At 49.0% G+C, this 26,997-nt stretch overlaps 1 protein-coding gene across 1 annotated transcript in view; it reads left to right on the top strand.

Moving 5' to 3' along the window:
• LOC141932653 (uncharacterized) overlaps positions 1-26,997 on the top strand; it is a 95,966-nt gene that overhangs the window by 12,364 nt on the left and 56,605 nt on the right. The window contains exons 2-5 of the mRNA XM_074846531.1: positions 22,890-23,037; positions 23,776-23,934; positions 24,498-24,693; positions 26,353-26,496. Coding sequence (XP_074702632.1) covers positions 22,890-23,037; positions 23,776-23,934; positions 24,498-24,693; positions 26,353-26,496 — 647 coding nt within the window. The remainder of the gene's footprint in view (positions 1-22,889; positions 23,038-23,775; positions 23,935-24,497; positions 24,694-26,352; positions 26,497-26,997) is intronic.

Raw genomic sequence — 26,997 nt, forward strand, 5'->3', positions numbered from 1 at the left:
CCCCGCGGATTCTCTAACAGAGGTTTGAACACAGCCAGCACCGCGGCACAGAGGTGCTTTGTGGTGTGGCTGTCAGAGATTTTGCAGGAACTCGGTGGCTGCAGTCAGCTGATTTCAGGGTCTCGCTTTCTTCCAGGGCAGGGTGGTTGGTGTAGGGACCTTCATTCCCAGCAGCACATGAAGAGGTTTGGTTTTATTTCACAAAGATCATGTTTCTGTCTTGTGGCCTCAGAACAAACCCAGGCAACCAAACCCTGAGCTCCCTACCACAACCTAAATGAAAAATTGCGTGATTTGTTCCTGTTTCATGTCAATAACTGCAAAATTTTGTACTGTGGGAGGAGACAAGGGCCTGAGTTCCTAGCACAGGAGTGTTTGAGCAAGGCTTTGTCTGGGGCAGATTGCAGGTCCTGTGCTGAGCATTCACATGCTCCATAGACAGCAAAAAAATGCAGCTGGAAATTACCCCCAGCTTTCCCGCTGGTGTGCTCCGTTGCAGGGACAAAAGCAAAGCAGGTCACAGCTGCCTCGGACCTGCTCCTGGGGCTGATAGAGGAGGAAAGGGCTCCTTCCCACTTGCCAGTGGGAAATGCGTGAGGGTGAGCGTGTATTTAATCCCCCCCGAGCTGCAGTTCAGTGCCAGGTGCTTTCTAGTTGGCCATACAGTTTGCACCAGGTCTTAGCATCACATCCCTCAGGGCTGAAGTCAGCTTCGATGGCTGTAAATTGGATGCTGCCATTGCCAGATGGGTCAGTGCTTGCCCCTGCTCCCTCGGGCTGGCTTGAACCTGGACGAAAGGTGCTCCTGCGCTGGCCACCTGTCCCACACCTCCCTGTGTGCCTGTGGCTCACGGGAAGTGAAAGTCATCCTGCTCGGACTGGGCGGGTCTTGCAAAACCACATACTGTGCTTTAACGGGGGAGGTCCACAATGTTTCCCTCCTTTGCAGGGTAAGCCTTTAAGCTGCTAAAATAGCTTTGAGCAAAAACTTCTTTTGGTGGGTCTTTCTAAGGAGGAGATCAGGCGCCTGCCCAGGGTATGCAGTTTTCTGAATCCTTATTAATGGGTTCATTTTATAAAGCCTCGCTCGCGGTTTTCCTCTCCAAACAAGAGGACTTTTGGGAATCCTGTACCTTCTGCAGTAAAAGTGCCATTAATTTTCTTCCACAGCTCTGCTGGTTTTAATTGTAACCTCCCACGTTAGCTCTAACAACCCATATGTTGATTGTATATATTATTTAATTCACTGCTGGCCTACCTCAGGGTTGGGTTGTGGTAGAGTTTCAGTTGCTGGAAGGACTTTAAATCCAGATGAGATGTTTTTCCTAAAGGGAAAGATGTTTTTCCGAATTCAGCTGCAGCTGTTGGTCTTAAAGTAGGAATTAAGCTGGAGATCTCTTTTGTCATATTCTTTGCAGGACACCAGATCACAGTGGGGGCTTTTTCTGGCTTGAAAATGCATAAATAGGAGCAGATCCCATGCTCAGTGACCGGTCTCGTACCATTTGATGGATGCTGATTGAGCAAAAGTGACCCAAAATTCAATTAAAGCAGCAAAAATTCAGTGCCTCGCTGTTCATCTCAGGCACAATTGCTTTAGAAGACAGTGCTTAGAAGTCATATCTTTGGTTCTTGTGGTTTAATGATTTAGATTTTATATTCTTCTGTCTTAAATATGGAGGGCAGTCATGGTTCAAGGTGGACAGGGTGTGACTGTGCCCAAGAAGCACTACCGGTGTTACTGGGGTAGTTGCTTCTCTCTGGAAGAGCTGGACTGGTGAGAAATCAAGTTTTATGGCTGTTGAGATATTGCGAGTCACTTTAACATCACATGCAGTGGCAGGAGGTGCAGAGGAGATGTATCACCCACATCCAGAAGTGGGAGATTGTCACAGCATAATTCACATTGGAAGAGACTTCTGGAGATCATGGAGTGCAGCCCCTGATCGAAGCAGGTCCATCTAGATCCAGGCCACTGAAAGGGCCACCTGGAGATGGCTGCTGCTGGGTGACCGTTTTCCTGCAGAGACATGAGTGGCATTTCCAAAACTGTTCCTTTGTGTCTGGGCTCTTATTTCTGATATGTGCAGTCTGGTTTAGTTTAACTTGGTCTTGAGCCTTGGAAAGAAGTGTCTGGGGTTACGTCAGAGACTGCAATTTTCTCCTTTTAAGTACAAGGAGCCAACTGATACTGGAATGGGCAAGAGGAGGGGGAGACAGGGCTGACACACTCCGGGAGGTCCAGGGTATGGTGGGAGCTCCAAGTCTTGTCAATGTGGGAATTGCAGCTCCCAATGCAGCATTTCATTCCCACAAAGAAGGGAAGGAGGAGAGGGGGTACATCGATAGCTGGAGGCTGATCCTAAACAGGGCGGTTGCAGCGCTCTCAGAGACATTGAAGTGGTGCAGGAAGGAGCATCCCAGGCTGTCTTGGCATGTTGTGCTGCTCTGCCTCCTCCCCAGCCCTTCATTTCAGCCGAGGGACCCCCATGCCTTGCAGTTTCCTGCCTTTCCTGAGCCAAACATGTGCAAACATGACCGTGAATCCCACCCTGGATGGTTTTTACACACACAGGCTGGTATTTCCTCCCAGCTCCCTCTCCCCCTGCACGGCCCCTTCACAAAGAACGAAGTCAGGCATCGCTTGTGACCTTGACCTCTGAACCTCTCCTCCCCTCCTCCCAAAATATGAAGCATCTGGCAGGCATGTGCTGCCTGGCTGCTCGGTGGGGCTGGTGGAGCTGCAGTCATGTTACACAGGCTGTGGCTTGTCTCCAGGCTCACTTGCCCTTTTGGGACGTGTTTGCTCTGCAGCCCCAGAGTGGTGCCTGTTCCTGGCATGGTCGTTGGTGGTGGGCAGACCCTGCCTCTAAAAGTGATACCCAAGAAGAGGGGTGGCCCATGCATACCTCCTCCTTTCACATTGCTCAGGAAAAGTTTCCTCTAGTGAAAGAGTTTGGTGGCTGCATTGGAAGTTATCAAAGGTTTGACCATCACAGGGTAAGGAGTGATCCAGAATGACTCCAACCTGTGAAGAGTGAACCAGATCTCCTCTTGGTTCCTGTGTACTCCTGGCTCCCAGACAGGGAGCTCAATGGGAGCCCTTTTCAGGTGCCATTTTGAAGAGGGAACCAGCTAGTTCTGGTTAATCCCTTCCTGATGCCTCCAGCAGCCATGATGTTGTGTGGTCTGAGCTTCAGACCAATACAAAGATACCCAGATGTCTCATCCCCTGGTTATTGCGTGGTCCTCTCCTGCTGCTGAAGGGGAAGGGGAAAAGAGGTTCCCCCTCTTCCACGGGTGGTTCTGGGGTGTTGGGGATGATCCATCCATCCATAGAGCCAGGATGGATGCTTCCCATGGCTGATGCTGGACGAGGGGCAGCTGGGAGCCAAGACACCCCTGTGTTTTGTAGCACAGCAGCAGTGAGGCAGCGGCAGTGCTTTGGATAGGGAGGGGTTGGATCATGATTTCAGTAATTGCTGTGAGCTGGAGGGGCCTCCCCGGCGCTGTTCATCACCCAGAAACACTCTCTGGAGGTGTCTCTGCAGGGGAAGGTGATGCATTTCTCTCTAGGACAGTTCACTGCAGACGTGAGTTCCCACATCTTGCATTACTCGAGCGTGTCCAGAGGAGGGCAACGGAGCTGGTGCAGGGTCTGGAGCACAGGTCTGATGGGGAGCGGCTGAGGGAACTGGGGGGGTTTAGTCTGGAGAAGAGGAGGCTGAGGGGAGACCTCATGGCCCTCTACAACTCCCTGAAAGGAGGGTGCAGAGAGGGGGGAGGAGTCTCTTGAGCCAAGGAACCAGCGCCAGGACAAGAGGGAATGGCCTCAAGCTGCGCCAGGGCAGGGTCAGACTGGCTCTTAGGAAGGATTTCTTTGCAGAAGGGGTTGTTGGACGTTGGAATGGGCTGCCCAGGGCAGGGGGGAGTCCCCATCCCTGGAGGGGTTGAAGAGTCGGGTTGACCCAGCGCTGAGGGATCTGGTGGAGTTGGGAATGGTCAGTGTGAGGTTCATGGTTGGACTGGAGGATCTTCAAGGTCTTTTTCAACCTAGAGAATTCTGTGATTTGTGGGGCCAATCTGTGAGTGCATTTGCTCCTGGTCATGGGGGTGGGCAGGAGCAAGTGGAGACCAGCATGGGTGCTGCTGCAGAGCTGGCCAGATCAACTCAGTCATAGTGTTGTGGGGAGATGGAAGGTTTCATCAGGGCTGGGATGTGGTGGATGGACAACAGCTTCCTCCTGGGGATGGAGATGGGCTGGATGCTTTGCTGGATGGGATAAAAAACTCCTGGCTTCAAAAAACCCCCAAGTTTTAAAAGAAAAACATTCTTTTAAAAGAAAAAAAAATTCAACTTTTCATGCTTGAACCATTAGCAGTCAGGTTTTCTAAGCTTTTCTCTATAGCTGTGAGGCTTAGGAAGGTTAATTAAAGAGAGATTCAGAGCTGTTAATGAGTCCAGCAGCTGGAGCACTGAGTCTTTGTCTGCATCATCTCTACCAAAAACAGATCCACAGAGCAGCAGGTCCAAGGCCCCTGTGTCTACTCTATATGGGCTCTCTTACCTTGGACTGGTCTTGGATTTTCAGTCCACAGGATATTCTCCATTTTGGAGAACATTAAATGTCCCCCACAAGAACTTCTGGCTTGGTGTCACCAGAAAGGCGTCTGTCTGTGCAGTCCAAGGCTGCTCTGCAGTGTAAGCACAGTAAGTGGGAACGGTTGGGGCGTTCACCCTGAAATGCTTTCCTGATCTTAATTAAAATAACTTGCACTTTTTTTTTTTTTTATTTGCTATGTTTATTTTCCCCCTTCGGAAAGAGTTTGCAGAAGCATGTTGTGAACACGTCTCTGCTGCAGCTTGGTAGAGTATGGACCAACATTGTCCCAAGGGAGCCTTTTCAGCTTTCCTCTCTGAAGTAGGAAGTGTGGAGGTCCTCGCTGCACACTTGTGTCTTTAAAGAGGTACAAGGATGGCAGAGCTAATTTTCGAGCAACCTCTCATAATCTGCAGTAAGATTTGCTCCCGACTTGTGAATCTTAAATGACAGAGAGGCCCCTGGCCCTGGGCTCCCTCCCGCGTGTGACTGTGACTCACGGTGCGGTGGCAGATGTGCTCTGGCTTGTAGGCGTGCTCTGTGCTTGTGGGGTACACGTGCAGCACACGCACGTCTCCCTGAGCAGTGGAACAACTCCTTCGCTCAAACCTGGCTGCAGCATCGAGGTGCCCTCCTGGCTGGTGCTGGCTGGGGGCCGGGATGAGCCTCCCCAAGCGCTCCCCCAGGTTCTCTCCACCCAGTGGGATGCGAGAAAATGAACCCTGCTCCTTTTCACAGCACACAGTTGCCTTTTCCTTGCTTTAATCTCCCTGAATGTGTTTTTGTTTCATTTTTATATTCCTGTCAGACTTTTACTGGAATTCCCACAGGGCCCAGGCCAAGCGGGTAGGGGATGCTGATTGGAAACAGAATAGGACTGGAAGTAACCAAGATAAATGGCCTGATAAAACAGCCAGAGCCTGGCTGATGTGCAGAACCAGCGTGGGACTGTCCTCGCCCCTTCCTCCCTGCTTGGAGAGGGCTTGAGCCAACCAGGAACCAGCCCACTTCTATTAACTGCTCCTCTTTTTTTTTTTTTTCCTCTCTTTCTTAATACCAATGTACAAACATTGCTGCAGAGAGCAGGGATTAATGCAGCTCAAGCCCTGGCTCGTAAGCAGCCTGAAGAAGGCTCCTCTATTTGATGGGGTTGTGCATGGTAAGGTCTTGGTCCATTACTGCTGTTTTACACCCTTGCCTGACTAGGAGAGTTGACTGCCAAGAAGAAAGGGATGGGCATCAAGGTTTTCCACAGCATAAAGGGATGCGTGTTGCTCTGCTTGGATAAATGAGTAAAATTTTCTTCTTATCTGAAACCTGAAAGTGGGTTAAGCATGTAAGAGAGTAGTTGTCTTTTTTTAAAGCCTGCAACATCAACAGTTGCCATATCAAAGGCAGAATAAGAACTGCTTGCTCAAAGCACGGTGCAATAATGAGGAAATTGCTGACATCTCTGGGTGATGGTTGCTGTTGCATTTGAAGCAATGCCCTGGATTTGTCACTTTTATAGCTCCTTCTGCAGTTGAGCAGAGGAAAGCTTCATCTATAGCTCCTCAAAGACCCTCACACCCCATCCAGGGTTTCTCTTTAGCTTGATGGACAGTTTGCTGCTGAACACCATGACATGGGGCTCCCTAGACCTCGACCAGGACTGTCAGTGTGTCTCCTTCCCTGTGCCCTTCCTCTGTGGTTTTCTGTAGAAAAGTAACTGCCTGTGGCTCCTTCTCCAGCAGGGATTAGCATCCACAGAGCTGCCCAGCACTGGCCAATCCCTTCTCCAGCAACAGCCCAGCTCTTGAAGGTACTGACTGCATTTCACCAGGCAGTCGTAGCTCTACACAGTCTGTCTCACTGTACTTTAAGGCAGTGATGACAGGAGGATAGGGCAGGCTCTTGAAATGTAGGAATCAAATATTTTAAGGGGAAGAGATATTTGACCCCGGTTGTCCCATGCCTTAAGGCAGTGTCCTGGTCCCTGGGCTGCGGCAGGGAGGGAACAGCTTCATTGACTTTGTAGGTCCGTGATTTGGCCCTATGTTTTTCATATTTTATAGTGAATGAATATCATTAAGTATTTAGGACTGAGCTGATTCCTTAAAGTATTTATTTTGCTGGAGATTTAGTGGGAAAGGTATAGCAGTTCAAATCAGTTCCACTTTTTACATTATTTTTTTGTTTGCTTCACTTCCAAACTAGAAAAAAAGGAAAGTCACTTCTTCATATAGTCCTGCTGCTCACAGAGCACTGAAGTGTGCTGCAAAGGCTGGAAGCACTGCTGCAAGCCCAGCGTGAGACACTGCTACAGCGATCCCTAGGACATTTAATCTGATGACTTGAAAATAAACTCACCCCAGTTAGCTTGGAGGAGCCCTGTGAGAGTTGTGCTCACAGCAAGCTGCGCATTGCTCGGTGAATAAATCTAGCAGGTATTGCTGGAGTTAGACAGGAAAGTAATGTTCTCTGCCCTTAGGAAATACAGGTGTGGAGAGTGAGAGCAGCCCTCCCCTGGTGTCTGCAGCACATCAGCCTCAGAGAAGTACTTGTACCTTTATAGAGTCGCTCCTTGTTAGGAATATTTTTGTGAGAGCCTATAGGAGCAGAGCCGTGCTGTGGCAGTGGCTGTCCATGGCTAAGGAGCTCACAAGTGAGATGTGGAGAGGGTTTTTGGAAGTGTAGGAAATTTAGGCCCGATGGGATCCCGGTTTCTTAAATCCTCTGCTCCCTTGGGACCATGATCTCTGCAAAGGCACTGTTGTCAGATGCTCTGTCTGCTTGTGCCTGTGCTGGACAGCTGTTCTGGGGAGATCTGGGCTTCCTCAGCACATGCCTGGGAAGAAAAAGTGGTGGAGCCTAGGGTTAGGAAACAGAAGGTTGCCTTTCCCAAGTCAGCTGAGGATGCTGGACGTTGTCACTGCCCCTCCCTGCCCCAGGAGCTGTGCAAAGGCAGGGGGTTTGCCAGTCCCACAGGGTGCCTGGAGGTGTCCTGCCACTCCAGCTCCTCCTCACAGTGCCTGGATAGATGTGCCAGTGTAGATGGCTCCAGGAGACTGCCCTGATCAGCCCCGGTTCAGCAATAAGTCTTTTCCCTCCCTGTCTACCTTCCTCACCCTGCTCCCAGTTTTCCTGCAGAGGCTGGTCCATATTGGCTGAGACGTTGAGCTTCACTGCTGCTAGCTCCAGGTTGCTGGGAATGGGCGTCTCTTCAGCAGCTTGCAAAGCCCAAATCCTTTGGAGGGTCACTCCCAGGAACCATGTAAAACCCCCCTGATCTGCAATTTGTTGTGGCTATCTTACTTGTCAGCAGTAAGCTGCAAAGCCAGGTGGCAAGGATTGTTTTTCAGAAGCTGGGAATGTTTTAATGTCTTGGAAAGAGAAACCTTGAAACCTTCCACCGGAAGGATTTCTCCCACTGTGGTACTGGATATGGTATATGGCTTAAAAAATAATCCCTGGCACTTTTGGAGCACTACATGATATACTGTTTTAGTTTAGCAAACCCTTCTTTTTCAGTCTGGGAAGTTACTTCATGGATCTGGCTTTGCTTCTTCTTTTTATTGATTACACAGAGGTGGCAGGGCAGTAGTGTGACACACTGCTCACTTCACTGAAGCTGGAGAGATACGAGGGTGGATTATGGGTGAAGCTCATAGTAGAGGACTAGTGGAGTTCTGGTGTCTTCCAACCTGTGTGTGTCTATAACGAGGGTAATTTAAGTGGTTCTCTTCACCACTCCAGAGTGCGTTCTACTAGAGAGGGTGTGTAAGTGAGGCGGCAGCAAAGAATTTGGCAGAGAGGTTATCAAAGTGCTGAGGCACAAGACCAGAGAGGAAGGCTATACTTGGGGATGTTCTTCAGGTTGGCTGCTTCCAGGTAAAGGAACAGTGAAGTTGAGGGAGGGTGGGCTTGGGGATCTGCGTTGATGCACCTCGATGGACTTGGTGGAGCCTGGAGCTGAGCTGCTAGTAGAGAGGTGTCTCTCGGTGGCTTGGTGCATGTGGTGAGAAAAGGGGTGGGTGAAGCAGGACTTGTGAAACTGAGTCTAATTGGGTGAATAATTTCAAATCAGGAAGCGGGAGTGAAATTCAAACACATTAAAACAGTTGATTTTCCTGTGTTTTGCAAAGAAAGTGCTTTTTTTTTTTGCTTTTTTTTTTTTTTTTTGGAAATGTCCTGACACCTCAGGGGTTTAAAAACAAAATTCCATTTTCAGTTTCAAAACAGCTGTCTGTGTTTCAGTTAACTAAAGTTAACTTGCACTGAATAAAAAAAAGTAAGAAAGAGGTAACTCATCCACAGACAAAGATGAAACCCTTCATTTCTAGACTGACTGAAAATGACTCATTTTCCTTCTTTTTCTTTTTTTTTTTTTTTTTTTTTTACTCAAATATTCGGAAAGTTTTCTGTTTGACACCGATTTCGTTCCAGCAATTTCATTTAACCCTGAGACCTCCCCCACATCCCAAATCCAGCATTTTCTCAGTGTCGTCTGTTCAGAGAAGTGGTGCATCTCTAACAAATGTGTTTTCCCCCGCTCAAAGGCAGCGGGAGGAATGAAGACCGCAATTTTTTGCAAGGCAGATACATCCCTGCTGTTAAAACAAGACTTGTCAACTCTGTGTCTGAGGCTCTTCCAAAACCTGCACTCTTATCTGAGATGGGCGGTGCAGAGGCAGCGTGCATGAGGTGAGCGTGTGTGACCTCTGCCTTTCTCAGCTTTACTTGTGATGAGAGGCTTGAAAACTGTTTTCTGGTGAGAAAAGAGAGATTTTCGTCTGAGTTCTTCTATATAAGAAACTCTGGCTTTCTCCCTGGGAAATTCTGTATGTTAGTAAAGAAATGGAGAGAAAGGAAAACTTAATTTGAAATGGGAAGTGACTATTAGAGTGTCGATGCTCCAATGCAGCCTTAGAAGTAGAAGATACAGGAGTGGGCACAAACGAGCCTTTGAACGGGATGCTTTTCACAGGGAGGAAGAGGATTTTGAACCCTGGGGACAAAACAGGGGTGGAGATCTTTACATTCAGCCACAGATTTCTGCGTACAGGCTGACCATTGTAGAGGTTGACCCATGTGCTGAGTGTGTCCTCCTTGGCACCTCATCTAAAAATGAAGTTGCAGGAGGTTTCTTCAGTGCCAGTGCAGCATCCATGCCCATCCTCACCCAAGCTCACTGCCTGCAGAGCCTCCTCTGCCCAGGATCTGGCCATGGTGAGCCAGGGTCAGCCCTGGGACGTGGGGGAACCACGGGGAATGAATGTCTGCCAAGGGAGCTCTGGGAGGGTCAGCCCCTCCTGAGGGGTGATAAAGTGGTGCCTCCAGCACAGTTTGGGTTTTGACAACCTCTCTCCATGCGAGTGAAATCCTGGTTTATATTTATTTGCCTGGAGCCTTCTGAGCTGTGGTTCAAGCATTATGGGCTCAGCCTGACCCATGAGGCTTTGGTGAACCAAGACTTTACAAGAAGTGGAGCTCTTTTTGCCTGGGGGTCTCAGGGTCCCTGGCCTTGCAGGCAGCCCCAATGCCTGGGAAAGCAGCAGCTCATGGCATCGAGCAGCTTGTCATGAAACTTTGAAGGCTCACAGACACCCAAAGATATTTCGGGTGTAAAAATACCAGTAGAGAGGTGGGAGGTGAGTAGCTCTGCGAAACGCTGTGCATAAAGAACTTGGAGCAGCATTCAGGAGTTGAGTAAAGGTTGAAACCGCAACAATTCAATAGTTTGTGGAGGAGAATTGGCAGCTGCGAGTGTGGAATGAATCACAAATGTGCACATGTTTTGCCCGAGGTGAAAATCAGAGTGCTTTTTGGCTGTGAAATGTCAGCTTGTTAGTCTGGGAAACACTCAGGTTTAATTTTTTCTTTATTCTTGTGAGCTGTGTTGAAGGGAGCATGAGGGGAAGGTCAGGACTGTTGCTCCTGCCCTGCTCTGCCCCAGGCTGTGCTGTTGCTGGTGCATAATGCTCTTGTGCTTCTCTGTCTCATTCCTGCTCCGTTTCTGCAGATCCCCTGGGGCAGACGATGCGTGGTAGCTAGATACAACCTCCAGAATATTGTTCCCGATCAAATTAATTTTAACATCAGGTCAGAGCCTGAGCACTGACCCTTACAACAGCATATCTAAAAGCAAAGGAAGCAGAAATAGAGCCCTGCAAAGCACTGTGCGCTTCACTTGCCTGCAGTGGAAAACTCCCTTTAATTAAGCGCTCTGGTACTAATTTCAGTTTGGGTGTTAGTCATCTGCTGAGTAACAGGAGCTGGTAGAGGCACTTGCAAGGCACAGTGGCAAAGCTCAGCTCAGGCAGGTCCAGCTCCCACAGCCTGGGGCTGTGGCAGGCATGGGCTTACGTCCTCCTCTCCCTCGGCATGGGACCCTTGCTGCTTTGCAGGGAATGCCAGTATCTCCAAAGTGATTAATTCCAGCATGAAGTGGCTGCACTTCAGCTAAGGTAAACGATGCGCTGACCCGTAGCCATTCTTTAAAGGGGAAAATTGGCCTTGCTGAATGAAGGCATGGCTAAGAGTTTCCCTGAGTTAGGATGAGTTTGGACAGAGGCAAGGGGTTTGCCAGACACTTGTGCAGCAGGCAGTATCCTGCAATAGACCACATGCTCTTGAGAAAAGCAGACAGGAGTTTCCTTTGGGACCTCGAGTCTCCAACAAGCTCCCATGGAACATCCCTAGTCCCGTTGCTGCCAGGCGCGCGGCTGGAGGAGCCTGGCAGGCAACAGACCGTGCCTGGGAGCCCGGACGTGGCTGGGGCCCTGGCTCTCTGCCTGCTGTGCTTGGCACAGTGTGGGAGCATGTCCCTGGCAGCCTTGTGTCCGGCCCCGTGTCCCCTGCATGTCCCCTGGCTTTTGCCCTCAAGCTCTCTTCCCTGAGTGCCAACTTCTCTCCAAAGCCAGGCCCACAGCACAGGCAGTGCTGGTGTGCATCCAGCTTCACGGATGTAGCTGTCATGTTTGCCCTGTGCTTTCGGGACCATTGATTACTCCGGGGTGATGTTTTCAAGGTTTTCTCTGCAGACTGGTGTGCTGGAAACACAGCCTGAAATGTGAAAGCAGATGCTGATGAGCATCCTGCCCCGCAAGGGGTTTCTGGTTGGGGCACCATCTACCGTCACAAACACTGGAGTCTTGTGCTCACTGCAAAGAAGTTTGTTGCTAAGTCTCTGCAGTTTGCTTCTCCAGCCTCTCGTGAATTCGTACAAGTCAAAATGGATCTGAGTGTGAGATTGCCAGCTCTGTGCATGTATACAAATGTGATGGGGCTGGAGGGCAGGAGACCAAGGGCACAGTAAATTCTGGGAAGGATCTTTGCCCATCCCGTAGCTCGTCCTGCTGGGATGTGATAACAAGGTATTTCCTAGGCGAGAGAGGTGGGAGTGACCTGAGCCAGACCTTTACAGTTGTGTTATATGATTTATCCCTGAGTGAAGTCATCAACTCTTATCAAGCTTGGAAAATTAAGCTGACTCCCTCACCTTCCCCTGGCCAAGTAGTCTTATGGGCCACTGCAGAGAGGTTGATAAAACACATTTGTCATGAATACACTGACACCCAGCAGAAGAGGGTTGTGATTGCCAGGGCTTGATGTTAGGAGCAGAGCAGGCAGCTCTGTAAAGGATATCCGAGCACATGAAAGGAAAAAGCTTTGGAAAGATGCTCTCTGGATATCTCCGGATATCTCTGGCTTGTATGGAGGCAGCCCTTTTGCTGGAACCTCTCTAGCTCTGCCAAAGCCTCCTGCCCCTTCAGTCTGCTGGCAGCAGAATTTGGGAGTTGAAAATCAGCCCGGTTAGGGAAAACACATTTTTTCTGAATTTTTGTGGGTTTTTGACTGCAATTAAGAAATCAATTTTTTCTGATTTTTTTGGCTGCAATTAAGAAAATAGCAATCAATGCAAGGCCTGAGTTGTGGGGTTGCTGGGGTTAAAAGCTGCAGTATTTATTGCTTTAGCTGAGGTGTAAGAGATCCCTGATTAGCACACAGGCCTGGAGGGAGCAGAGAGGATGGACACAGGAGAAAACAGGCAAGAGCTTCCAGGGCAAGCTAAGTCACCGAACCTTCCCTTTGGCTAAGATATAAACATGTACATCCTACTTATCTCAACACACATATCCTCCCTGCTGGAAACAATGCCTCCCAACATTAGCTCTGCTTCATTTCTCCACCTGTACAAAAGGAAAAGCGATTTACCCACAATCACGTGGAAATGGAAATGAAAATGGTTAACATGCTGAATCATCAGGGTGAGCCACTACAGAGGTAGATCTGCATGAACAGGGCAGGTTCTGAAGCAGCATCCATTTGGATGCTTAAGGAAATATATTGTGTTCAGTTGTCATTTTTCCTGGGGATCTCAGTCAGCAAGGATGTGTGTATACAGCTGGGGACAGCACAAGCCCTGCTCCTGCATGGATGGTGTGTGGGTGCTCATCGGCACAGTCTGCAGAGGTTTAATTTAACTTTAGACTCCTTTTTATGCCAGCTGGGCAGACGTGCTGTTGCCACTATCAGAAATGAAGCTGTGCTTGCGGGTGCTGATGTCTGACCCAACGAGGCAGCTTTGGTGTTTGAACATAAGGTCCCCTGAGTCTGAAAACACAAAGGACCTTTCACTGCTTTACTGCTGCTACTTTGCAGCAGTTTTTTGATACTTTGATTATAACTTGGAAAACAGGAGTTGTGGGGACCCGGAGCCATCGTGTGCTATTTCACAGTGTGACAGATGGCTGCTGGCACATGATCAGACTCCTGGTTGCCTTTCAGCAGTGACTAACATCTGGGCATATTGCCTTAGGTCTGGCTTGCCTTGCACATCGTCAATGATATCAGGTTTAAGCTTCAGTTTTTCGGCCTCGGATGACGTTACACATACTGTTTAAAATCGCTGTTAGACTAAACCAAATGAACCAATTCATTGCTAGTGGAAGGAGCAGAAGCAGGGGAGTTTGGAGGAAGGGTTTTGGGGTTCGCCAAGCCCTTATTTGCTGAAATGAGAGGAATTCCCAGGATGGGCTTCCTGGGCATATTTGTTTTTATTTTCTCAGGCTGTAATCTCTCCCAGATGTGTATGTCTGCAGTAGAAGATAATACTAACCCGACCGTTTCCCTTGTTACTCAAGACACTTTCAACATTGCTGAAATAATAGCTCAGGCTGGGCCTCTGCCAGACTTTAAAATAAGTAGTCTAAGACAATGGGAGGTTAAGCTGGAGAAACATTTGTGAAGATCAACTTGTAATGGAGAAGGAGGGGACAGAGGTATTTCAAAAGTATATATATCCCATCAAACTGTTGCTTCATTCCAAAATTCTGAAATTGCATTTCCTTTTGTAAGAAATGTTTCTGCCTTACTCACCTCTACCTCTTCAGTTTTGTAGCTTCTGGTGTATATTTTGCTGATCCCCCTGCCGTTTGGTTGAAGACTAAGGAGTTAGGAGGTTAACCTACTAACTAAACCCTTCCACCTCCTTCCCTTCCTACCACTGCTTGGAGAGCACAGCCTGCAAAGGGGCTGCTTGTGTGCTGCTTGTGTGCTGCCGTGCCACAGCTAGCTTTCCTACCCCCACAACGTGTTGCTGAGATTTTAAAAATGCATCCCATTCTGCCTTAGGAGGAGTTTAAGACTTCACGAAACATCATGAAAAGGGAGAGAATGAAAGCTCTGTGTGCCCAGAGATCTCTTGGGCAGCCCAGCCAGCTGAGCAGAGGTATCCTCCAAAGCTACCCAGGACAGGAGAGACTTGAGCTCAAGTCCCTGCCAATGGCTGCTAACATGGACGCTGCCTTTGGCTCAGCAAATCCTTACACTGCGGGATTCTGGGAGAAAACAGCAGGAAAGGCTCACTCTGTTCCTGCCCTTTTCCTCTCCTCTCCTGCAATCATCTGCTGTTGGAGCCAGGGATGGGGGCTGGAGGGACCTCCTTGTGGTCCTGACCTTGAAGTGGGTCAAATCCAGAGAAACCTTGGCCATGGAGCTGTGTGTGCACACAACATGCACGTGCTCTCCATCAGCACGAGAGGATGCTGAAAATCTGGGGTACGAACCCTGGCTGTGTCGTGGGCTGCCCTGCTTGGTGCTGACCATCCCACCCGGAGGAGTTTTTCACGATCATCCCTTTATGGCTTTTCTCTGGTTGCTCTGTGTGTAGTTACATGTGTGCCTTCCAACCCTATTAAAAAAAAAAAACAAACAACACAACAGAGAGGGAGGCTCTTGGAAAGCTGGTGCTGGAAACAAGCCCCTGGAGTGTGAAAGTTTTTAGAATTTGCTATTAATTTACTTTGACAATGGAACAACAAAGAGAAGTTTATTTACTAGCAACAGTGAGGGCCAATGTTTTTGGGACTTGTCCCCACTCCGTGTCACACAAGTTTTACTAGTATGTTTTTTAGTTGTTTTTAAATTAATCCCACAGAATCTGCTGTATAGGCATTGTAGACCAATTCAAATCTGGTTTATGCTGATTCACTGTAATTCAGTAATTAAGTTTAATTGCTGTGAGGCAGACTTGAGCAGATTGAAGTGTGGCTGTGCGGGGATTTGCACAGGTTTAAATGAAATCCATTTTAAAATACCCCTCTGGCTAAATCTATTAAGCCCTGAATATAGATAAAACATCAATTCCACAGTGTTTGGCTTGAGTAAAGTGAGGGTTTGAGCTCAACCCAAAAGCATTTGCTGTCAATGGTCCAGGAGGGGACAGGACATGCATGCACAGAGCAGAGACAGGAGGAAGTGGGGAGGAGATGTGGAGAACAGAGGATAGGAGACACATCAGGGTGTGCGTGTGGCCTGGGGGTGAGGTGTAGCACCCCAGAGCATTCTCCTAGAGAGCAGGAGCTTTGGTTTGAAGTTAACTTTCTTGGTTGCTCAGGAAGGAGATGGTTGAGGAGCTCTGCGGGATCTGTCAGTACATATCTTGGGAAGTGGCTTCTTTTTTGTTTTCGTATTCAAAAAAACAAAAACCAACCAACCCAAGCGAGACCACCAAATCCTGCAGAGCAGCTAGCTGTTGTGAGCTTTCCCAGCCCTTCCCAGCGCCTTCTTCAAAAGGGTCTTCAGACTCTCATTTCTCAGCTATCGGGATATTGATTTGCTCCATGTTTGCAAAGCCTTTCCCTGTCCCCTCAAGGGCAGGAAACATACTCTTTCAGTTAATGGGATGAGATTTTCATGCCATCCCCTGGCTTGGGCAGTTGGGATTTGCAGAGAGAATACCCGATGAGGATGGTGAAGCTGAAGGCTGAAATGCCCACTAAGCCCGCTTCCCCACTCCTGTGGCTTTAGCAACTCTTAAACTCCTTGCCTTCCTGCTACCATTGCTCTTCTCCCGAAAGCTCTTTCATGGGCTCTCTTCTTTTTCGGCCACTTGAACTACTTTTTTTTTTTTTTTGTAGCCAGTGTATCCTTATTTGGGGTCATCCTCAACTTCCAGCAACCCTTCCTCCTCCCCAGGCTTTGTCCCCAAAAGCCCCATCCTCATCCTGGCAGAGTCCCCCGTGCTGGGCCCATAAAAAGGAGTGGCAGCACGCCTGCAGATCTGTGTAATGAGCTCGAAAAGAAGTCTGTGCTCCAATTTTTCCTGTCTAAACAATGTGTATGGCTAGCTCTTTCTTCTGAAAAGGTTTCGCTTCCCTGAAATGTTCTGTCCGCTCTGTGGGTGGGTGGTTGCATTCACTCTTCCACTAATAGGTACAACATTCTCTGTGAGAAATGTGCTTTTTCTTTTTCTTCCTGCATTGGCTTTGTCCCCTTTAACTTGCAGCCACTGGGTCAAAACCAAATTATCTCCGCTCTCCAGAGCAGGGAGGAGAAGGTTGAAATCCTGTTGCATAACCGTCTGAATGCAGGTCCATCACTGCGAGCTGTGTTCACTTCAGCTTAAACCTAGTCTTGTGTGGCTTGTGGTGTTGCCCTTAAAAAGAAATTATTAGTTGACGAGGGAAATGGGAACAGTAGGAAACAAACGTGGCGCAGGAGGTGACACGGATGGCTGCCATGGACATTATTTATGTTACAAGCAATGCTAGGGTAGAAAGAGAAGCAGGAAGAGCTGCTGGAGGATTGATGTCCAGCAAACACATCACTACTGAGGTGTCCTTGACCTTGCCCACCCAATGTGCAGAGTCATCAGGCAAGTCCAGACAAATATGAAGCTGCCATCTTGGCCCAGAGGAGGTCAGGCATAACCTTCAAGCCCGAGAATATCTTTCAAGAGGCAAAGGGTAGAGGAGTATGAGCCATCAAGAGGGGAGTGGAGGAGCATTTGAGTTTTGGGAGGGCTGTCTTGCTTTGAATGCTTGGCTACGGACCATGCCTGTGCTAATGTGGTGGTGTCAGTGGTGCGAGGTGCCAGGAAACCCTTGCCCTGGTATAAAGTCCTCTTTTTCCATCACTTAATGCAGAAAGCCTTTATTATTAAATTCTAGCTGTGATGTACAAGCCTCTCTAATTCAGTTTGAAGTGCATGGTCTGTGATCCTAAACAAACTTCTGGCAGGTCATTTTCATAATGCACTCAGAAATTAGAGGGAAAAAAGACCCATTAGGTCATATGCTCCATTCCCCAGACAGCAAGCACCAGGGCCGTCCTCTGGGGTTGTCCCCAAGCCTTGTCCAACCCAGTTATTTCAGGTCTCAACTGGTGGTGCCGTGTCCACGGGAAGTGACTCAGTCTGACAGACCCTGTTACAAGGTCTCCCAGAGCTCCAATTATGTTTTATGTTGTTTCATACAATTCCCTTTTCCTTCATTTCCTTCCTTTGGGGAGAACCTAAAGCTTCACCTGCATACAAGCTAGAGGAAAGCATGGTCACTTCTCTGTATCTGCAACCTGGAGTGCCCCCTCAAGGAACACCTTCCTCTGGGATGCAGCCCCAAGGATGGGACGGGGTGGTGGAGGACCACTACTGAACCCTGACTGGTCCCTGGGAGCACTAATGGGTCTTAATGGCCCTGACCAGCTTTACCTGGGACCTCCACCCATGCCCTCATCCCAGGACCCCTGTGTAAGCTCAGCCCTGTGCCCTCAGCTCTCCTCTGAGCTATGGTGTAGGGTGCTTGCCTCCAGCCCTGCCTCTGACTTTGCCTCCTGAATGAACCATGGACCTGTGCTGGAGGTAGTTTGTCTCCTGGTAGGACACCTTGTATGTTTGTCTCCTGCCCCATATTTGTCTCTGTCTCTTGAATGGTTCCTCGTTTGTCTACCCTCCTCCTCAAAGGGTGGATTTACCTTTGGGGTTGTCCTCTGGGTCCCCAGTCTGACCAGGGTATTGTCCGTGTTTCCTGTTTGTCATCTTGTTCCTTGGAATTTTAACTCTGTGTGGGGTCAAAGGACTGATGAGGGCAGGAAAACCCTGTATGGAAAATATGGACCTTATGGTCTGATGCAGGTACATCGACAAAGTCCCCAACACCAAACATTGCAGAAGGATATGCAGATCCCTCTGCCTTCATTTCTCCTTTATCCTAGAAATTCTGGTGGGGTTTGTGTTCTTAATATTTGAGCTGGAATTTGTTTGTAACTTCTCAGAGTGGTGGGGTAAAGTCTTTAATCTCTCTTTCTGTGTGCTTTTCTAAGCAACTTCATTTTTAAAAAGGGATGCATAATTTTTTTTTTTGTTTACTGTTTAACTTTTTTACAAAGGAAATAAACAAGAAGTCATAGGTTTTTTAAATAGCCATCTCTTAAATTGCTCAGACCAAGGAGTGGAGGTAATGATGATCCAGGGCACACTGCTGATAATCGGAGGATGCATCTTTTCTTGCTGAGCTTTGCAAGGCTCTGCTGGTTTTCACCTGTAGCCCAAGCTTAGGATTGCTGGGACATCCACACTAAAACACAAGGTCAGTCTGGCTGTTTCTCTTGGTACAGTTTCTGGGCTCTTGGAAGCAGAGACCTCCTGACACAACACCAAGCACTGCAATGGGTTCATGAGCTGTGGTTCAACAGCTCTAAGCTGTATCTCTAACAGGTTTTTATAGGTGTCCTCCTTTGCACTGACTGCCGTGCTCCCCATCCTTGGAAACATTTCTCCCAAAATGTGCTTGGCACCCTGATGACCGCTGGTTAACTTCAGCTTGGGGTTAACTTCAGCTTGGGATGTTGTGTTCTTGGCTCTGGCTGCACTGGCCGGTGCTTGTCCTTTCTGAGGTTGGCCCATGCACAAGTCTCCCTGGCACTGGGCTGCCTGGGAAGATTCCTGCACTGCTTTAGGAGCCCTGAGGCAAGCTGAATTTGGCAGCAGCTGTTGAACTCCAGGAATCTCCTTTTCAGCATAGAAATAGCCACTCTGCAGGCTTTTGGTTTGAGGTTGAATAGCAACCATGTTGGTCTGGCATGCTGAATGTGCACCATGGGCAGTCTTGCCTGGCTTTTCTGCAGACGGGCAAGGAAGGACCCAAGTCTAGAGCCCAATGCAAACACAGCTGGACTGGGAGTACAGCTTGGTGTGAGCCCTGATCCTGGGGTCCTGGGCAGCATTGCCTCCAGGGTGGAGATAGGAGCATGCTGGTGGTGACCGTTGCTCAGAAGTGGTAGAAAGAGCGTTTGTGAGCAGAGCTGCTCACTGATGGCCACTGGAAGGAGATGGGGAATCGTGTCTATGAAGCAAGGCAGTAAGGTGAATGCCTGTGGGGATAAGGCACCTGAGCCCTAGGAAAGCTGAAAACTCATGAGAAAACATGTTGTTTTGTAAAAGAAACCTAGAATTACCATATCAGATGTACAGTCTGTCCTGCCCCTGACTCTGGCTGCTGCAGTGGCTGCACTCACTGCATCCTCAGCATCCACCTGCCTGGGATTAATCTGCTCCCAGAAAGGCTGTAACCCCGATCTCTGTTAGCTGGTGACTCAGACCCTGCAGCTGAGAATTGCTTCCACAGGTAATCCGTGTCCTTGAGAAGCAGCAGTCTGCTCCCAGAGGTTAAGGCAAAGAGAAAATAAACCTGCTTTGAAATTTAAAGTAAATCTGTGATGTTCTTGTAACAACCAGAAACCCAGCAGTGTCAGGATGGAGAGCTGACCCTTGGTTAATCGTGGGGAGAAGTTGCAAGCAAAAGCTTTGGTGTTGAGGCTGGTTGAGCACTAAATCCAGTGTAATAAACAGCCTCGCTGTGCATCAGCTGCTGCTCCAGGATGAGAGCGTGGTGCCATGAGCCGCAGCTGCTGCAGCAAGGCTCTCTTCATAGTGTCTGTAGTAGATGGATCCCATCTGATGCTTTGCTGGCTCATGCAGTATGGGTTTCTGCTGCAGGTGTTCCTGAGGCCCCACTGGCTTATCCCAATAGTGCAGAAACCAGCCAGATGCACCTAAAATAAATACATGGAAAGCTGCTTCTGGAGAACAGGGAGTGGGAAGAAAAAGCAGTGCATGTGGAAGAGCTGCAGTCTGGAGCTGGTAAAGTGGGAGAAGGGCATCTGCTTTCCAGCTTCCTCAGCTCTGCGTGAGGGCTGGTGTCTGAGAGGCACATCATTTATTTCAAAATTTCTCTTTTGGCTTGTGGGGGGAATCAGGGAGAGGAGGGTGGTGTTTGCAGTGGCTCTGCCCAGGGTATGACTGTGCAGCTGACTGCCAGGGTTGAGTGCTGACCCTCTCTGGGGATTGAAATGACCGGGTTGTCATTCAGTTGTCCTCGCTTGTCTCCATAGAGATTTGTCACCATCCTCTGAGCTTCCTGCGTTGTGTGGGGGCTGTGGGGTGGCTGTGCTCAGCTCTCACTCTGCTGCTCCCCGTGTGCATGCAAACATGTAGACAGGTGTTCATAGGATGGGAACATGGCTAAACCCTTCCTGTGACGTTCAGGCTGTGGTGGCTGCCATGGCAGAGGCCACAGCAGTGCAAAGCTCCTCTGTTGGCTCTGGGGCTGCTCCAGGCATACAGTGGGATCCACTCATCTCTCCCTTGGCTGTAGGTGCAGTGTGTGCTGGTGCTCCATGTTGCGGACAGCTGCTTCCTCGGCTCTGACGGGTTGTGCTTCCTACCTGTCCCCTTGCCTGGGCCTTAAGAGATCTCATTAATTTTGCTCCTAATTCTGTGTTTCTTTTATGCCAAATTCTTCTCTTGGTGTTGGTGAGGGGCCCAGAGGCAAACACCAACCCTGGCTGTTTGCGCTTGCCGGTGTAGCCCTGCCCCTGTGATCCAGTTCTTAGGCCACAGGGAGAGGCTTCTGCTACTCTGTTTAGGAAAGCACCAAACACATGCTTAATTTTAACCCTAGATTCACATGTCATGGGCCATGGTTTTAACTCTCAGTAAATGCTCAAGTCATGTGTTAAGGCCATACCCTGCCCAGGAAAACTTCCATGTAAGCACGTTATTTCTAGTACTAAGTCCCCAGCTGCAGCTTGTGTAGGAAAGCCCTTCACCTGATAGCATCCACCGCATTCACACTTGTCTGCTTGTAATCACCAGCAAAGCTGATCCATGATGAGGGCTGCAGCCCCTGGAGATGGAGCATGCAGGTCTTGGCACATCCATTGATGTCAGCAGCTGCAAAATCACCTCCCAAGACTGCTTGGGAATGAGAAGGGACAAATATTCCTGATATTTTTTTCCCCTCTGTCAGCTGTGTTTGGTCTCAGATTAATTCCCCATGCTGTGCATGCACATCACTTACAACACTGATAAACTCTGCCGACTGAGTACCATTTCAGGGTTTATGACTGTTCAAGTCTCAGAGGGGCTCAGCCCTGCACCCTGTCTGGCTTGGTACCATTTTTGCAACAGTCCTGCTGCCAAAGGTTGTTGCATGTTTATGTTGCTGAGTTGCCTGGGAATATGTTGATGCTGTGACCATGTGGGGAGCCGGGGAAATACCAGATGAAATCCCAAGTCACCACAAATGGCTGCATCTCCTGCAGGACCCTATTCCCTCCCATGCTTCCCAGCACAGGGCTTGTTCCCTTGCAAAATCTTCTGATGAGATGGTGACAGGACTGTTACATTAGCATCTGAACTGGATCAAAGCAGCTTTCCACTCAATTGACTTGTTATTTTCCAGAGCAACGGATCTATAGGGTGTGTATATCTCCTGTCAGGCTGCAGCATGCCTGAGGCTGTTCATCTGCCCTCAAATAAATCTTGCACCTCATCCACAGTGGGAATTAGAGTGAATGCAGAGGCTGGATGCCTCCCAAATGATGGCAGATGCTAGTGCAGATGGTACTGGCAGGATTCCCATTGACAAGTCATCAAGTGGGATTGTCCAGGCCCTCCCAGTAAAGGGGCTGTGGGTCTGGAGTGATCCAGACCCCTCCAGCAAGGCTGGGCCCACGGGGTGCTGCCTCAGGTCCATTCCTTGTCCCCACCCCTTGTAGGTGGGATGGTTATTGCCACACTGCCCAGCAGCATAAAGGGATGACAAGAAAGGAGGGACCTGGTTGTAGATGTCTCAAAGGTAGAAACAGTGTGTCTGCGTAGAACCAGATGTCTGGAATTTTTTTGCTAATGGAGGGGAACAAGGAACCTTGTGGTTTTAAACAAATTTTTGCTCATGTATTTCTGTAGTTGAAGGATCTTTTCATTAAAGAATGAGCTTGGAAAGGGAATGTCTCTGTTCACCAAGGGAGTTAAAAGCTTCTCATGAGACTGAAGTGACGGTGCTGCCAAATAACCCAGACCAGGGGCTCTCACCCAATTCAAACCATCTTATATGTTCACAGAATAGTGCTGAAAGTGGGCCTTTCACCTGCTGGGAAGGGGTACTGTGGGATGCACAGCTCCTGATGGAGCTCCTGACCTTGTCATAGCAAGGAACCCTGCTTTGGGCAGAAAGGGGTACCCCTGTGGTCTGATCAGGACACCCGCCTCAGTGAGGGACACAGTAACTTCATCCCGCACCATGGTCCAATTCTTTATTGAAATTGGGCAAATTTCAACAAGGGAGCTTGGAAAAGTACTGAGCAGGATTTTCTGGGCCCAACTGGTCCAGGACTTGCATTTTAGGACATTTGTGTCCCAGGTTTGCTTTACAGTCCTGAGCATCCCAACTATATGGACATAAAATTACCACCACTGCTGGGGTAGGAAGTTCAAGTCTTTAGGACACCGGCCTCAAAACACGTATTTTGTTTCAAAAATATCACCTGGCTGCTTCTGAAGTTACCTGAATGTTTGTTTTGGTCCAAGTTGACTGTATTTGTGAATTATTTTAATTTCCCCAAATTGCATTCTTTTATTCCTCGGGGGTTTGTCTGTTGTCTGATAGGAAGAATGAAGAGAGCAGAGCCCTGTAGTGAAGGTATCTCAGCTATTGAGCATCTCTCTCTTCTCCCCCATTGCAGATGAAGTGAACTTGCTGGACAAAATTACTTCCCATGCCCAGGACCTCAGCAATATTTCCTTTGGCTATGATGAAGCCAACTGCAGCATCCTGGAGATCGGGCAGTACGCTACCCTTAACATCCCTACGAGGGAGGCGTTTGGGGACAGGTAGGCTGCCTTCACGGGGATGGTGTTGGGGTGGTGGTGCTCAAAATCATCTCATGCATGCTTGTTCATTTGAGAGGTTCCTTTAAGACCCTATTCCATAACAACACGAAGATAAGACATCCACTCTGTGCTCTTATGAGCTCGGTGTTTCTTCCCTTTCTTACACGACCAAAAAAGAGGGGAGACACAGTGCTTGACTTACCATTCCACTAATGTGTTTTATTGGTGTTCCCATTAGGAAGACCTCTCTACTCCAGCACATAACTGGAGAGAGCACGAGAGAGAGCACAGCCATGTCCCTCAGCATTGCTTGATGCCAAGACACTGGTCTGTGGAGGCACAGACCAGATCAGACCTTGCTGTACTTGATACGGAGCTGTAGCTTGCTGGGGACAAGGACACTGGACATGGTGGCAGAGCATTGAAGAGCCATTTGTAACAGGGTTACCATCCAGTCTCAGCAGTGGGCAGGGCAGGAGCCCCATGAAAATCATGCACAGACACATAAGTGTGTGCTGAGATTGCACCTGAGAGGGACGCATTAAGGTTATATGGCCTGGCTGCTTCTTTTTGAGTACCTGACCTTACAACCTGAATGATTGTTTGCTCTTGTTTTGTTTATTTTTTGTTCTCAACTGAGTTCATTTGTGCTGTGACCCGTTTTTTATGTCCTAAGAGGGCAGTTCATGGTGATACATCAGCTGCTGCAGGATACCATGCATCCCTTCTTCCTGCTAGGTTTGCAGATGAGCTGAGTGTGCTGATGAAGCTCAGGTACTCACTGAAGGAGGACACCAGCCTAGTGACCATCCTTAGCCATCGGAGTCATGTGCTCTTCCAGATCAGGATTAATCCATACGCCTTGGTTTTTGTCACCACAAGGAGGAGACACTACGAGTAAGTTCCAGCTCAGGTGCTTTTTTCTGCCTCTTCATGCTTCCTTTTCTACTCCCAAGGCCAGAGTTAAAGTTTTCCACTTTGGGCTTTGAGCACTGCTGCTCTGACCCCACCTCAGCTGAATCAAGGTCATGTCCCCCCACCTGGGTGATGGTCCCTTAGACCTGGTGGTGTGACTGCAGGTAGTCACTGCCTAACTCCACTCTGTCAAAATGATGCAGATCTGGAAAACAAAGCAAAGAACAGAAAAGGTTCAAATCCCTGGGGATAAATTAAGTGGGGAGAGACACAAATACCAATAATTTCCTAGATACCCCAGCTGGTTGTAGATGTGCCCAAATCCATTGTATAGAAATAGCATTCCCGTGCTGGAACAGAAGTGTGGGTTTTTACCTGTGACAGTAAGGTAGACTTAATTTCTCTAGTACTGTCCTTTGCAACTGCACTAAGGATGGATACATGGGGCACCCTGGGAGCTGGTAAGGGTGAAGCCTAGTCTTGCATAAGGTATGGGACCTGAGTTTCATGTTGTGCCTCTTCCCTTCCCTCTTCGGGGCACACAGGTTCCCAGTTTCCTTTCTTGGCGATGGGCACTGGCACCAAGTTGCTCTCAGCATCTCCTTGGAGAGGCTGGAGTTGCACGTGGACTGTCGGCTGGTGGACAGAGTGAGCTGGTCCAATTATTTCGGGATGGGAGTGAACACTGAGGGGCTGATCATCATTGGAGGCCTGATCGAGTCCTTCGAGATCCCCTTTAAGGTGAGAGCTGGGCAGACCTGGCAGGTCTGTGTTTGAGGACATGGTCTGCTCTAGTGCATGAAATGAGGCTGAAACTCCTTCTGAAGGAGTCCATTGCCTTCTCTTCCTAAAACACACCAATTTTTTTCACAGTTGGGGAGGGTGAGCTCTGCAAAGGCTTTGAGTTGTGCAAAGTGCTGGGTTTTGAGTCAGAGCAACACAAGTGCTAGCAGTCAGGTCAGCAGTAGAGATCTCTAGGTTAGACGTACACTCATCCTCTCTTGTTGACCGTGACTTGTACCATGTACAGAAGTCATCTGTGCAGGCAGCATGCAAAGAATTTGGTTGGGGAGCTTGTCCCATGCATGTGTTGAAGATAAAGACCCTGCTCTGAGGACTTTACCAGCAAAGGATTCCCAGCAGATCAAAGTGGATGGCCTTGTTATAAAATGCCAGATAAATTCAAAGGCTGTCAGGTTTTATGTTGAAACATATCTGATGGTCAACTTCAAACACAGAAATTGAGGGCATCAAACAGATCTAGCTCTTACAGAAAAAGACCAAGCGATGTTTCTGAGACCAACCCCTGGTTTGTGCCATCAGTCTGAAGCTCTTCTCCATTCCTTTGAGGCAGCATTGTCCTCATCCCTGGTTTATAGCAGGCTGCACAGCTGCACCTCCATCCTGGGGAGGAAGATTTCAGCTCATTTAGTGAAGTGGTCATCTGGCATCTTGGACGTGATCCTCTCTTCATTTGCTGCTGCTGGGAGGTAGCAGAGGACCACTGGGTAGATAGAGCCAGCTCAGACATTCCCTCTGGATAGCCACGTCATGCAGAAAAGCTCCTCGAGAATCAGTGGTGCTGTGTTGCTAAGTAGTTATTTCAGTCACCCTGAGCTTAACGAAGGAAATATGAAGGCAGCCTAGTAGGGCAGGGAAGCCCTTCTTGAACCAGTTTTGATTCTGACAAGTGCAAAATCTTGAAGGTTGACATTTTGTCTTATGTAGACAAACAGGTATCTCTGGGGGTCTCCACCTCCCTCCCTCATCTGTCTGGGGGTCTGTGCTGGGAGTCCAATATCGTGCATCATTCTTTTCTTCTTTGTAAATCCTCTCCTGTACAGAATATTTTCCCTTTTGTCGCTCTCCTCACGCACCCTTGTTCTCACTGAGGCCTTTACAGTACGAGAGCAGCTCCCTGCTGCTGCACGGCACCAGCCAAGCAGTCCTTGCTGCCTCGCTGAGGGCTGGAGGGCCTGGGTGTGCGGGGAGGTGACGGGGGAGTCGCAGGTCTTTGCTGTCTGCAGGCACGGTTGTCAGCCCGTCGAGGGGTCCCTTTCGGTACTGCCACTGCACCAGGGTGCTGCTCAGGCTGGGCTCTCTTGGAGTTGAATAGTAAGGGCCTGATCCTGTAGTGTGCTTAGCACCTCTTGAATCCTCACTGTTATCTAACTCAAGAATAGCTTGCACATTGCTGGCTCTTAGCCTTTGTTCCCAGGACCTTTGCATCCAGCTCTTGAAGTTGGGGAGTGAATGTTGATTGCCTAAACCATCCTGTAAAGTCCCTGGCTATGAGAGGCTGGAGACACCCCCCCACCCACCCACCCCCCCAAGACCTTTCCCTCTCCTCTGGAGGAAGCATCTGGGTAAACTGTGGTTTATGTGTTTCTTCCTCCCCAGGGTGCTCTACAGCAACTGACCTTCATGATGGGAGACCCAGCAGCCGCTGGCGAGCACTGCCGCAGCTACAACTCAACGTGCACACACTCCTTCAACCTCAAGCGCTTTGGTTCCCCATGGGAGCTTTCACCAGCTTGGCCAGAGGTGTGGCTGGGGGCAGCTGACAAATTTGGGGGTTGCTGGCCCAAGCTCCTCTTTGGTATAACATGATTCAAATTAAAGGACCAACCCAGGGCATTAAAATGCAGCCTGGAAGTACTTGGGTCTCCAGTTTGAGTTGCGATGCAAGGCAGTGATGGTGGCCAGCACATGGGGTGGTGGTCCCTTCACAATTCAAACCCTCCCTTCAAGTCATTGGTGCAGAGGAAGAATGAATTAAAGGGAGAGTTTCTGAGCCAAAGAAAGCCTGGGTGTGTGTATGACTGTATGTGCTCATGTGTTTAACACAGGAAAGTTTTGAGTAGCTATTGAGTAATTCTGTAGCTTTGCTTTTGGGAGGGGGTGAAAGCTGTACTGGGGAGCTGTAGATCACTGAAATTCTTGCTCGCTCCCAGCAAGACTGTTGCACTGCACCCTTTGGTGCATCGTCCTTTCAAAGGTTGTCTCCTCTGTTTTGTCAGCATTGCTGGAAAACAGAAGTATTGT

Source organism: Strix aluco, chromosome 20 (assembly GCF_031877795.1).
Source record: "Strix aluco isolate bStrAlu1 chromosome 20, bStrAlu1.hap1, whole genome shotgun sequence".
Lineage (NCBI taxonomy): Eukaryota > Metazoa > Chordata > Aves > Strigiformes > Strigidae > Strix > Strix aluco.